The following is a 14231-nucleotide window of genomic DNA, read 5'->3' as shown; positions in this document are numbered from 1 at the left end:
GATTTCTATAGTGATGGACTCCACCTCCCTAAAGGGAGATGTGGCATGGTTCCTCCTTCTTGGGCTGGGAAGGTGGTGCAGCTGGTGGGAGGTCCAGGGGGCAGTGTCCTAGGGGAGGAGACTTGTTGACACAAGGATTAGTGGATTAGCTTTGGTTTAAAACTCTCCATTTACTGTTCAGAGACTCAGATGGTATAAAAGCAAACCCAGGCTCTCCTGGACCAGTACTAACAGCATGGCAAGACTTACTCTCCTCACAGGTAAGATGCAATGAGAAATGGAGCCTTGGCCTCACCTGATTTCTCTTTCTCTCAGGATCTGACAACCATGAGGCAGTCTTTACGTGAGGCATCTATGTTTTTCCATTTTTAATCATTTCAAATTTTCATGGTCCTGAAAAAAAGGCTCACTTTCTTCTAGTGCTTGTCTTTTTTCATCTTTGGCTGGGTTCCGTTTTCTCCTCTCCTCTTCACTCAGCACCTAATTGGAATTGCATTATGTTTATTGACATGCTCATGTCTGACAAGTAGCTTTTTCAGGGGAGAAAATCAGTAGGAAATGAAATAATATAGCTATGCAAGTTGCCTTTGTTCTATTGTTTTCAGAATTATTTCTCTTTTGTACTTGATAGACCAAACCTGATCTTTTCTTAAAATTGGGAGCCACCTCACCACAAAGCTATGAAAAGATGATTTCGGCTTTACTATAAATTACTGCAAATTCTGAACCTGCTTGGAATGCCTGCCCATGCCTTGAACTCACCCATGCCTGGCTCTCTGACCAGATAGCAACCCTCTCTGAAACTTTAGTGACGCCTCACAAATCTTGGCCTTCCCTGGCCAGATAACGACCCTCTCTGAGGCTCTAATGATCCTCATAAATTCTGATGTTGGGGCCAGCAAAAAATGTAAACTACCATTAGTGTTATGCTCCTCAGAGTTCTGTTATCTGTAACCCCCCTTTGTGTAACTTTCTGGGCTATAAAGCTGGGCTGCAGGAAAGCTGCGGCTGCTGTCTTGTTCTCGAGGTTTTGGGTGGGAGAGGCAGCCCGGCCAGTCGAAATAATAAGCTTGCTTTAATTTGATTTTAATTGGAGTCAGTGGTCTTTTCTTGCATCCTGGTCTAACAGTACTCTATAGTCCTACTGAGTGGATGAGGTACATTTAAAATGTGGCTCTTAGAATTTCAATCATTACAAGAAGTGGTTGATAGTTGTTCAGAGCCAAGTCATATGCAGAATTTTTGTTGTGGTTGTGGTACCAGGGATTGAGCCCAGGTGTGCTTAATCACTGAGCCACAACCCCAATCCTTTTTTTAAAATATATTTTTCATTTAGGGACAGGTTCTACCCTATTACTAAGTTGCTTAGGGCCTCACTAAGTTTCTGAGGCTGGCTTTGAACTCATGATCCTCCTGCCTCAGCCTCTCTAGCTGCTGGGATTACAGGCGTGCTCCACCACACCCGGCCTGGCAAAATTTATTAGTTTCTCTAAAGCTGTGATTCACAATCTTTACAAAGGCTCAAGGCCTTTTCCAAATGAAACCTTAAGTTCTTCTCTTGCCGGGTGGTTCAAAAACAAAAAAAAAACAAAACAACAACAAAAAAAAAAAACACCAAAAACTCATAAGATCCAAAGGACACTGAATTCCCTGCTTTAAAAAATGCCTGATGCCTCCACTGTACAGGGCTATACTCACCTCAGCTCAAGGAGATGGGGCATTTGTGAATGTGTAGTTGTTGAGTAGATTGAGTGTGGGGTCACTGTCAGACTGTGCACCTTTCATAGACAGTCGCCACATCTTGGCAATTGTGAATAATGCCACAATGAATATGGTAATGCCAATCTCTCTTCAATAATACCCTTTTCTGAAACAAAAGATAGAAGAAGGAACCATGGCCATTTTTTACTAAGTTATGAAACAGTAGGTCTTGTGGTGTATTTATTGAAAGGACTGTCCTCTGGCATAGGCATCTAGTTACACTAAGTGTAAAAACCTATGGTAAACAGGATAGCACCCAAGGCCTCAGAATTAGATTCTCCAGGATACAGATAACACATTCAGAATAAATGGGTTTTCTCTCTCTCTCTCTCTTTAGGACTGGCCCTTCTGCTCAATGTTCAGCTGGGTAAGTCAGTGATTCTGTTTTACTATTGACAAAATCTTTTCCTACAAAAAATCTGAAATCCCCATGTATATTAACCAGTGAGGTGAATAGTGATAATGCAATTGTCTATTTAAATATGTGATTTCAAAAATATATCCCAGCATTATTTTTTTTGAAAAAAAATATGTTGAGATGAATCATACTACAGAAAGAGAGGGGTTGCTTTAGGGAGAGCGTACTGTTCGGGGTTAGCTGTCCCTGCTGTCCTCGTCAGCACAACCACCTGAGAGTTATAAACTGGCATTCACTGGGCTAGGTAGGACTACTGGGCACCTTTTCTTCCTTTTTCTTTTTATTCTGATTTGTTATATATGGCAGCAGAATGCATTAAAATTCATATTTCACATATAGAGCACAATTGTTCATCTCTGGTTGTACACAAAATAGAATCACACCATTTGGTTCTTCATACATGTTCTTCTCAGCAAAAGAAACAATCAGTGAGGTGAATAGAGATCCTACGTTTTGGGAGCAAATTTTTACCACACACAAATCAGATAGAGCACTAATCTCTAGGACATATAAAGAACTAAAAAATATTAACACTAAAAAAACCCCCAAATAGCCCAATCAATAAATGGGCCAAGGAACTGAACAGATACTTCTCAGAAGATGATATTCAATCAATCAACAAATATATGAAAAACTGTTCAACATCTCTAGCAATTAGAGAACTGCAAATCAAAACTACTCTGAGATTTCATCTCACTCAAGTCAGAATGGCAGCTATTAGGATATAGACAACAATAACTGTTGGTAAGGATGTGGGGGAAAAGGCACACTCATACATTGCTGGTGGGACTGCACATTGGTGCAGCCAACCTGGAAAGCAGTATGGAGATTCCTTGGAAATCTGGGAATAGAATAACCATTTGACCCAGCAATTCTTCTGGGATAGAAGATTTCTAAGCTAATCCAAGATCTCAAAATGACTCTGTCATAGTAATAATAGCCAACTTCAGGTCAGTTACTCTATCCTGAGTTGGCGTCTTTGGACTCATCTATAAATGCTGTTCATACCAGTCACCATCAGACAGAGATCAGGCAGCTGAGGCACAGGGAGGGAAAAAGACAAGGGCCAATACTCACACCACGGTTCAGCAGCCCCTAAGCCAGGACATTGCCCCTCCTCTCTACCACCCACAGGTTCCAGCTACCAGCTGACATGCTACTTCACCAACTGGGCCCAGTACCGCCCAGGCCTGGGGAGCTTCAAGCCTGATAACATCGACCCCTGCCTGTGTACTCACCTCATCTATGCCTTTGCTGGGATGAAGGGCAACAAGATCACCACCATTGAACGGAATGATGTCACCCTCTACCAAGCTTTCAATGGCCTGAAAAATAAGTAAGAGGTTTTGTGCTATTTGTCTCTCCAGGCCTGGCTCATATCACTTAATCTGGGCTACTTTGGTGGGCCAATAGTTAACAAACATCAATGTTTCTTAAATGTAATTCAGTCAGTCAGCTTGAGGTGGACCAAGACAATACATATTGTTTTCCTGTTCAATTGACAAACATTGTGTGCATTTATTGTGCAAAACACAAGGCTTTGAAATATGTGTACACTGCAGAAAGGCTCAGTTGAGCTAATTCGCATAGGCATTACCTCACATACTTAATTTTTTGTTGTTGTTAAGAACATTTAAAATCCACTCTCTTGCTGATTTTCAAAACACCGTACATTGTCATGAACCATAATCCCACAGTGTACAATGGTGTTTTCTTGAACTGGCTCCTCCTGCCTCACTGAAATTTTCTATCCTTTGACCAACATCTCCACGAATTCCCCAACTCCATCTGGCCTCTGGTAACCACCATTCTACTTTCTACTTTTATGAGTAGAAGGTTTTTTCTATTCCACTTGTAAGTGAGTTTTGTGCTATTTTTCTCCCCATGCCTGTTTCATATCACTTAATTTAACACTTTTATTTTTGCCCAGGTTGTTGTAAATGAGAGACTCATTCTTTTTATGGCTGATTGGCATTTCATTGTGTATATATTACAAATTTTTGTTCATCCACTCTTACACTGATGGACACTTAGGTTGATTCCACATCTTGACTATTGTGAATAATGCCACAATTAATAGGTAGTGCCAATATCTCTTCAAGATATTGATTTCATGTCCTTTGGGTATAAACCCGGTAATGAGATTGCTGGATCATATGGTAGTTCTATTTGTAACTTTTTTAGGAGCCTTCATACTGTTTTCCGTAATGACTATTACTTTACATTCCCACATAACGGTGTACAAAAGTTCTCTTTATTCCACATCTTTGACAAAACACTGGTTTTCTTTCATATTTTTGGTAAAGGCTATTATAAGAAGAGTGAGGTGGTGGCTCCTGGTGGTTTTCATTGCCATTTCTCAGATGATTAGTGATGTCAAGTGTTTTCCACATGTCAATCAGGCATTTTTTTTTCTTTTGAGAAATGTCTATTCAGGTTGTTTAATAAAGTTATTTGTTTTCTCCCTACTGAATTGCTCTGAGCTCCTTATATATTTGAAATATTAGGCTCTTAACAATGTTTGCAAATATTTCCTCCCATTCCATAGGTTGTCTCTCCACTCTGTTACTCCTCACTCTGATTGGTTTCTTTGTTGTGCAAAGGCTTTAGGTTAATGCCAACCCATTTGTTAATATTTGCATTTGCTGCCTGTGCTTTTGAAGTTACATTGAAAAAACAAATCATCATCCAGACCATTGTCATGAAGCTTTCCCTGTGTTTTCTTCTAGTATTTTTGTAGTTTCAGGTCTTAAATCTTTAAACCACTTTGTGCACATGTTTGTATATGGTGTGAAATAAGGATTCAATTTCATTCTTCTGCTGTGGATAGGACTCAGCAAACCCTTCCTAGATGATGCTGATGCTTCTGGTTCCAGAGATACACATACATTAAATAGCAAGTACATAGACAAAAATAGTACCTACCTTGCCTTCTCTAGTACACATTAAAAACATATGGGTTCCATTTCTTAACTGCCCCACTGTTGTGTGTGTGTGTGTGTGTGTGTGTGTGTGTGTGTATGTGCACGCACATGCATGTATGTATGTCCCAGGAAACTAAAAAACATCTTGGCAACTTGCATCAGGAAGCAATGTGTAGAGTATTACTAAACTTTAGACACTATTGAGCCCAAGAATGAGAAGGTGCTTCCTGCTATCTCGTAGTTAACAGTTTCACTCAGTTTAATCATTTCAAGAGATTGCTACCATCAGCAATAGCACTACCATGAATGCAAATACTAGAATTTAAGTGTTATTATTCACAGTTGGAAATAAACACCTTTGGAATGTTGTTTCTGCACTGTGGACCATGGATTACGTCCATCAGTATTCCATGTAACACTTCCTATAAATGCGAGTCCCTACCCCACTGCATCTGAAGCAGAATCTCTGGCAAAAGGACTCTAAACCTGGAATGTTAATGTCCTCCTCAACTCTTGCACTGGATTCTCATGTAAACTTATGTTTGAGAACCACTATTACAGAAAATGGTATTCCAAGCCTATGAATTTGTATTAGTTATCATAGAGGTTGAGGACATAATTATGCTCAAGCAACATTTATCATTTTATCAGATGGAATAGAATATAAGCTTGGAGGTACACACATCCCACATATTGCTGATACATTCTTTTTTATCTTTATTAATTTATTCTTATGTGGTGCTGAGACTCAAACTCAGTGCCTCACACATGCAAGTCAAATGCTCTACCATTGAGGCACAATCCCAGCCCCTTGCTGATACATTCTTAAAAAAAAAAATGTTCCACTGGGCACAGTGGCACATGCCTATGATCTTAGCTACTCAAGATAATGAGGCAGGGAGGATCACTGGTTCAAAGCCAGCCTGAGAGACTTAGCAAGAGAGATCCTATCAAAATAAAATGAGAAAGGGGTTGGGATGGAGCTCAGTGACAGAGATAAGGAAGACTGAGATAGCATGTGCAAGGCCCTGGGTTCAATTCTCAGTATTACACACACACACACACACACACACACACACACACACACACTTCATAGTTTAGATTTCCTTTAGGAACCCTGAGCACATTTATGATGATAACAACATGAAGAAACTTTCTGAAGAAAGTATTTAGTACTAGAAGAAAAGTATTCTCTATAGTAATCATAGAATAGGAGCAAGACCCATACTAAAAACAACAATGTTATTTTAAAAGGAGGCACTTCTGTATTTTGAAATTTCTCTTCCTTTTTATTTTTTTGTCTTTTGCTTTAAAGGAACAGCCAGCTGAAAACTCTCCTGGCCGTTGGAGGCTGGAACTTTGGAACTGCCCTGTAAGTCCTCTCTGAAGAGCCTGTTGTCCATGTGTTATTGGAACAAGTTAGCCCAATGTGATCTCTGTCCCTTTAAGCTTCACAATCTAAGGCAGGGACTGAAGGATGTACATTGAACAAATATGCTAACTTGATAGCTTACTATTCCAGAACTTCAATATTTATTAAGTAGAATGTACTTAATTTCATACATTTAAATTTGGTTGGATATTCTGGGATCCTATCCATAGGTTTAGTTATCTGCTTCCATAAAGATCTTGTACTTTCAAGAGTACAGACCTGAGGAAAATCTTGTACAACTTCTATTTGTCTTTTGGGAGAAGAAAAGAGAAAGTCATGCACATAAGCAAGAAGACTCCTTTTAGGACACATGAATTTGGGGAACTATTTAGACATAGAACACAGTGAGCTGAACACCCAGGTATTCAAAGCATCAAGGACAGATTGAGAGAAAGATTAGAGCAAGAGGATAACATTATAAAGGGAACACTGAGACACCACAGCTTGGAAGAGTAATGGTGACAGAGGATGTCCAGGAGAAAATGAGGAGCATGCATTCCTCTGGGAAAGGGGCCCTGGTGAAGGGCTGAGGCAGAAATCGAGGAATCCACTTTTTATGTTCCAATGAATTGAGACCTTGAAGCCATGTCCTGCTTTTTTGGTGTCTCCCTCAGTTTCTCCACCATGGTTTCCACTCCTGAGAACCGCCAGACTTTCATTGCCTCGGTCATCACGTTCCTGCGGCAGTACGGGTTTGATGGGCTGGACTTGGTCTGGGAGTACCCTGGGTCTCGTGGGAGCCCCCCTCAAGATAAGCATCTCTTCACGGTCCTGGTGCAGGTGAGGAAGGAAGAAATAGTCTCTTTAGCCCTAGATCATTGAAATTTCTTGTTTCCAAGGAGAATTGGATAGATGCATAAAGAAGCTAAACCTTAATTTAGAATTATAGGATTTTAGCATTGCAAAGATTCCTAGATGCCATGCATTCATATGTCAACAGCTTTTAATAACAATAAATGCATGTGTGCTAGGTGCCAGACATTCCTCTATATCATGTGTTAAGATCATAATTCATTTCATCATCACCTGTACTCTACAATACAGACACCATAACTATGATAATATTTATTTTACAGATGAGCAACTAAGACATAGAGAGGTTATAAGAAACTTGCCCAAGATCACACAACTCATGTCATAAACACCCACATCGTGGGGCTAGAGAGTCCACCACTTTTAAGAGTCATAGTAGACTAAGCTGCCTTTTATTACTGAGCACAAACATGCTCTTGGCTTTAAAGCACACAGAATCTGAGGTGGAAGACTTAAACCTAACCAACAATTACAGTACTTTTGAAAATGCCATGATAAAAGTCCACAGAGTGTAAAAGTAACACAGAGAAGCTGCCTAAGTCAGCTCTGGACCACAAATCAGAAAGCTTTTCCTAGGGAAAGTGATGCTTCCTTTAAAACAAAACAAAACCCATGCAGGGCAGGCAGAAATGAAGACATGGAGACCATGTGGGCCAATGGTGAGTGCTGGACTGTGAGGCTGCACAGATGCCCAGAGTCAGATCATGTGGGGACTTTATATTAATATAAAGAATTGGAGTTTACCCTCAAGGCAATGGGGTAGCTCAGAAGGATTTTAAATAGTAAAGAAATATAATACAAATGAGCTTGGTAAAGGCTGCTCTGGCTTTAACGCTGGAGGATGAAGTGGAAGGAGGTGAGGAGGAAGGGACAGGGTTAGGCACCTGTTGAAGTAAACCAAGCAGGAGATGAGGAATGCCCAACCATGGCTGTAACCCAGAGAAGAAGGCTGTATTCAAGGTGTGTAAAGATGATGAAATCAACAGGAATTAGGGATCAACCACAATTAGATGCATAAAAGAATTCCCAGTTTTCTGACTTTGAGGGCTGGTTTGATTGTGGTGCTATTATCTAAGATGGTAACTACAGGGAGAAGCTTAGATTTGCAGTAAGAACAGGGACTGATGAACAAGAGTGGGAGGTGTCTGGAATGCCCAGCTGGTGTTGGAAGGACACCTGTCTGGAGTGCAGGGCAAAGATGTGATGGAGTGTGCCAAAGCCATCAGCAAGGGTAGATGATCACCAAGAAAATGAATGGAATGATGAAGTCGGGGACTAAGCATGCTTTGGAGATTTAATCTCTCCCAAAGGACGTTTTTACTCCATATATCAGATTGTCAGCCATATTGTGAAGAGTTTCAGTGTTATGTAGCTCACTATCTAAAGTCAGTTTACTTATTCATTACACAGGTCTGATGATCAGAGCTAGCATCTTTCTTCTTAGCTGAAACATGCCCCCAGTCATATAGTATAATGTCCAGTCATCAGGTCTTTAGTTCAGTGGTCTGCCCACTGAAACAACAAAGAACAAAACCTCACGATTTTCCATACATGGGTTCAATATTTCATGACAGCAATACAATCCTGCCTACAATTTCTCTTCTTCCAGTTAAATGACCTGCTTCCTTCAACTGAGAGCCACGTGACAATTTTCAGAGAAACTCCTCTGGAATACACTCTGGCACTCCCACATAATGCAATTATTAGAGCTGAGCTCAGTACTGCAAATTACATAGAGTCACACAAAATACAGGTTAAATAGTCTCTAGCCCTGAATGGGGGTCTCTCATGTGGCAGTTACCACCTTCCTGATTGGCCAATTGAGCATTTCATTTGACAGGGTGTCAGTCTTATAGGTAGTTCACCCATAGAACAAATGGAAGCAAATTTCTATACTGCTAAAAACTGGAGGTTACTATAGCAACTGTAGTTTCCCAGTGTAATGATACACCTGGAGCTCCAACTAGTCACCTAAAACCTGGCTTGTGGTCATGAACTGGCTACTAACTTGCTGTGGTACTTGAAAAAATTGTCTAATGCTATGGATATTAGATATCTATAAAGTTGATTAATACTGTCTAACCTATCATCCTTGATCAGGGATCTTGATAGAATAAATTAAGACAAAATATGTGAAAACAGTTAGAAAAAGAAAAATGTGTGTAAATATACTTTGATTGACAGTTAAGGAGTGGAAATCAGCTCATATGTGACCTAGTATATCCTATAATTCTGTAGGAAATTCGTGAAGCTTTTGAGGAAGAGGCCAAGAAGAACAATAAGCCCAGGCTATTGATCACTGCTGCAGTTGCAGGTGGCATCTCCACCATTGAATCTGGCTACGAGATTCCCCAACTGTCCCAGTGAGTGATGGACCTATCTCAAACTCCTATAAGTGTCCTTGAGGCAGAGTACACTTGTCCTTGGTCTGTGTTGTTGTCGAGGGACTTTGTTTAGGAGGCTTTGGAGAGGTGTCTTCTGTCTGCACCGGTATGGGAAATGACCACTGGAGAGTCTTTTAAGTCATTTATCCCACCTCAGGTACCTGGACTACATCCATGTCATGACCTATGATCTCCATGGCCCCTGGGAGGGCCGCACTGGACATAACAGCCCCCTCTACAAATACGGCACTGAAACTGGCTACAGTTCCTACCTCAATGTGGTAAGTCCCTGCACAGACGCAAATGCAGATCAGAGGTGAATGGAAATCACATGGAGATTCAGGCACAAAATCAGAGTGAATTCCATAAATGTGTCACTTAGACAAAGTCCTCATGATACTGATCATATCTCAACTACATTTCATCAAAATATTTTGAGAAGAAGGACACTAACCCTTCAGTCATTACTATCATGCAATTTTATAGAACAGAGAACTGACATAACTAAGCCTTGGGTCCTCAGCTGGTTGGATCCTGTAACTAACCCAAATGCCATTGCAGGATTATATCATGAAGTACTGGAGGGACAATGGGGCCTCAGCTGAAAAGCTCATCGTTGGATTCCCAACTTATGGACACAACTTCCTTCTGAGAAACCCTTCAAACCACGGAATTGGTGCCCCTGCTTCTGGTGCTGGCCCTGCTGGGCCCTACACCAGGGAGGCTGGGTTCTGGGCCTACTATGAGGTGGGTAGTTTGTTCTACACAGTTCTCTGTGAATTCTGTGCACTGTGCTGAACAGTAGAAGGCCTTAGAGCTAAAATCTAATGAAATCATGAATATTCTTTCTGTCTAGTACCTACTTGCTCTGATAAGTGTTACTCCAAATTCTTAAAGGATTTTAATAGCATACTTAATAACTTAATCCACTTAGTAATAAATATCTCTTCAAGCAATAGACTTAATGTCATTTACACTAGCACACAAAGAATACAAAAAATGCATCTCTCATTTTACTGTTGATTGCTCCAATCAAGCTTGCAGAATGGGGACAACATATGAATATCTGAAACACAACTTGAGCTTCCTTACCATAAATAGGTAATTGAGGAACACCCAAATAGAGACAAGAAAGGAAACAAAAATCAAAGGCATAAGTGTATAATTTTCCCCCATGGGAATAATATTTTAAATAGTTGAATCTGTTTAATGATTTAAGATCTGCACCTTTCTGAAAAATGGAGCCACTCAAGAATGGGATGCCCCTCAAGACGTGCCCTATGCCTATAAGGGCAATGAGTGGATCGGCTATGACAACATCAAGAGCTTCACTATCAAGGTAAGGTCAGCCCTCAGCTATGTGGTGATCCGGCATGGGACCCTAGGAAATCCAAGGACTCCTGTTGTCCTCTGTCCTTACACAGGCTCAGTGGCTTAAGCAGAACAAATTTGGAGGTGCCATGGTCTGGGCCATTGACCTAGATGACTTCACTGGCACTTTCTGCGACCAGGGCAAGTTCCCCCTGATCTCCACCCTGAAGGAAGTCCTGGGCCTGCAGAGTGACAGTAAGTGACAGCAGGGGTACCTGGGTGTATGAATTTTCCTAACTCAGAAGGCAGCCTTGCCATCTGCCCACTGAGTGCACAGGGAGACCTCCCGTTTCCTTACACTGTTCTTGCCCAAGTAAGAGACAGGTGCGGGCAGTCCTTTCCCAAGGCCTGAACCTCCACATCAAGAATTTATTTCCCATGTGGGAAACCAGGCCAACCTGGGTTGTTCTTTACACTGCTAAGTCTTAAGGCTGCGTGAGAGCCCACGGAAATTATACTGATCTTCAGAGTAAAAACCTGCCTCTACAATCCGTTCTTCAAAGTCTTTCAACCCACCTGGAGAGATCTCACAAGAACTCCTCTCTGCTTCTCTCATTTCTCTAATCCGTCACTGAGGGGACATACCAGCTCTCTAAATTGTTACCAGGTTTTCTCTTAGAGCTTACTTGTTCACCACTTGTACCCTCATTCTAAAAAGGTGTTTTTATACAGACAAACTGCACTTAGTGTACTTTCTTAATGACTTTGATGTCGTAAGGGATGATAGACTTGCTTTCAGGGGAATTCAGGCTGACTTGACAGGACAGCTTTTCTTAATTCAGTATGGGGCTCCCTTCTGATCCTCAAGTAGGGGACTCCAAAGCTAACTGCAGCCCATCTCCCGAAACTTGCCCCCGGTTTTCCCCTCTGGACCAGGCCCACTGGTCTGACCTGTGTGCTGTATGTTTCAGGTTGCACAGCCCCTGCTCCCAGTGAGCCAATCACTACTCCTTCTGGCGGAAATGCAGGTGGGAGCAGGAGCAGGAGCTCTGGTGGCAGCTCTGGGGGCAGTGGATTCTGTGCAGGCAAACCCAATGGCTTGTACCCAGTGGCCAATAACAGAAATGCCTTCTGGTCCTGTAAGAATGGAATCACCTACCAGGGTAACTGCCTGCAAGGGCTTGTCTTCGACACCAGCTGTTTATGCTGCAATTGGCCATGAACCTGTCTCTGTCTCAGTCTCCCTTTCTTCTCACAAAGGACATTTTGATTCTCCCTAAAGTTCTCTAATAAAGCCAGCAGTCAAAATGAGTGTTCTTGGTTTAAAATGATTTGGGTGGAAACCTTTTCTAGATGTGATAATGCCAGTTGTGCATGGGCTGGAGTGGCCATGGAGAGTGTTTGAACCAACAGCACAGCTGGCTGTCTTCTATCTGCCTGTGTCCACCTGCAGGGGGCTGCAAGAAGGAAATTTGAGTGCTGGATGCAGGGGTGGAATGAGGGTTTGAAGAAGCTAGGTCTGCCAGGTGCAGTGGCAAATGCCTGTAATCTCAGAGGCTCAGGAGGCTGAAGCAGAAGGATGACGAGTGAGTTCAAAGCCAGCCTCAGCTTTTAAAAATTGAGGTGCTAAGCAACTTAGTGAGACCCTGTCCCTAAATAAAATACAAAATAAGGCTGGATATGTGGCTCAGTGGTCAAGTGCCCCTGAGTTCAATCCCCAGTCCCCCCCACTCACTCCCGCCACCCCTCCCCCCCAAAAAAGCAGCAGCAGCTATGTCTGTAGCCTGGTGACCATTCCCAGGAAGGAGCCAAAGTGACTCCTCTGCAGAGGAATCTGGCATAGGCAGGGCATAGGCAGAGCTGCTTGGCTCCCCAGGACCAGGAGGTCAGAGCATTCTCTCCACTTCTATGGAAGACCCAGAGCTGGTCTGAGCAAGAAGACACCAGCAAAGCCACAGAGAAAAGCCAGGATGCAAGATGGAGCAAATGCCTCCTGATGGCTTTCCCACTCCTGATTCTAGCTCCTTCCTGAGACCCAGATATCCTTTCTGTCTTTGGATTCTGTAGAACCTCCCTAAGTATATAATAAATTCCTATTTGCTGCTTAAGCTGGCTCTGGTTTGTTTCTCTTATTTGCAAACAAAAAAATCCTAACTAATGTAATGAGAATATATGACACAGTGCTGCCTATAATCCCAGTAACTGGATTCAGGATACTGAGCAGGAGGATTAGGAGTTCAAGACCAGCCTCTGCAACTTAGTGAAACCCTGTCTCAGAATAAAAAATAAAAAGATTGGAGCTATAGCTCAGTGATAGAGTGCCCTGGGCTCAATCTCCAGTACAAAAAAGGAAAGAAAGAAAAAGATTCTGACTATTTTTTTTTTCCTGCTGTGCTTACCACATGTAGCCCTATTTATTTTATTTTATTTTATTTTATTTTTGACACTAGATCTCACTAATATTGCCCAGATTTCCCTCAAACTCCTGGGCTCATGTGATCCTTCTCTCTCAGCTTCTAGAGTGGTTGTTTTCTCTTTGTTGAAGCATCTTTGTCTTTTAGAATTTTTTTCTGGTTATGCTTTGGAACAATTTCTGAAAACCTTAGAATTTATAAACAAATTATTGTACCTTGATAAGAAATATCAATGAAAATATACTTAAAATCCTTAGATATTTTGTAGACATAATTATAATTTTTATTATCTTATGAGTTTGAACAATAACTTTGAGAATTAGAAACTACTTGAAGATTGTATTTTCACTTAAAAGCAAATTTATAGTAAATATATTTATCTCAAATATCTGTAACTGAAAAGGCAGAGTATCTGATAAATGTACAAATAAAACATAAATTATGGGTTTTCTCTTGAAGAAAAACAATTAGACAAATATATATTAACTAAACAATTAGACATTTGCTAATTATTTTATAGATTAACAGATCTAGGTTATCTAAATACCTAGAAAAATATATATTAAGAATAAGGACATGGGCTGGGGATGTGGCTCAAGCAGTAGTGCGCTTGCCTGGCATGCAAGCAGCCTGGGTTCGATCCTCAGCACCACATACAAACAAAGATGTTGTGTCCACTGAAAACTAAATATTAAAAATTCTCTCTTTCTCTCTCTCTCTCTCTCTCTCAAAAAAAAAAAAAAAAAAAAAAGAAGAGGAAGAAGAAGAAGGACA

General features: G+C 41.2%; 1 protein-coding gene across 1 annotated transcript; it reads left to right on the top strand.

The window, feature by feature from the left end:
• The first annotated feature begins 235 nt into the window (after positions 1 to 235).
• On the top strand, positions 236 to 12265 carry LOC143403606 (acidic mammalian chitinase-like). Its single transcript, XM_076861659.1, has 11 exons — positions 236 to 260; positions 2099 to 2128; positions 3314 to 3515; positions 6419 to 6475; positions 7150 to 7315; positions 9587 to 9711; positions 9890 to 10013; positions 10294 to 10479; positions 10952 to 11071; positions 11157 to 11298; positions 12015 to 12265. The coding sequence occupies exons 1-11, from the start codon at positions 236 to 238 to the stop codon at positions 12263 to 12265; spliced, it is 1428 nt and encodes a 475-aa protein (XP_076717774.1).
• The last annotated feature ends 1966 nt before the right edge of the window (positions 12266 to 14231 follow it).

Source organism: Callospermophilus lateralis, chromosome 7 (genome assembly GCF_048772815.1).
Source record: "Callospermophilus lateralis isolate mCalLat2 chromosome 7, mCalLat2.hap1, whole genome shotgun sequence".
NCBI lineage: Eukaryota > Metazoa > Chordata > Mammalia > Rodentia > Sciuridae > Callospermophilus > Callospermophilus lateralis.
Note: the sequence above shows the minus strand (reverse complement) of the source record. Positions and strands in the feature narration are given on the sequence as shown.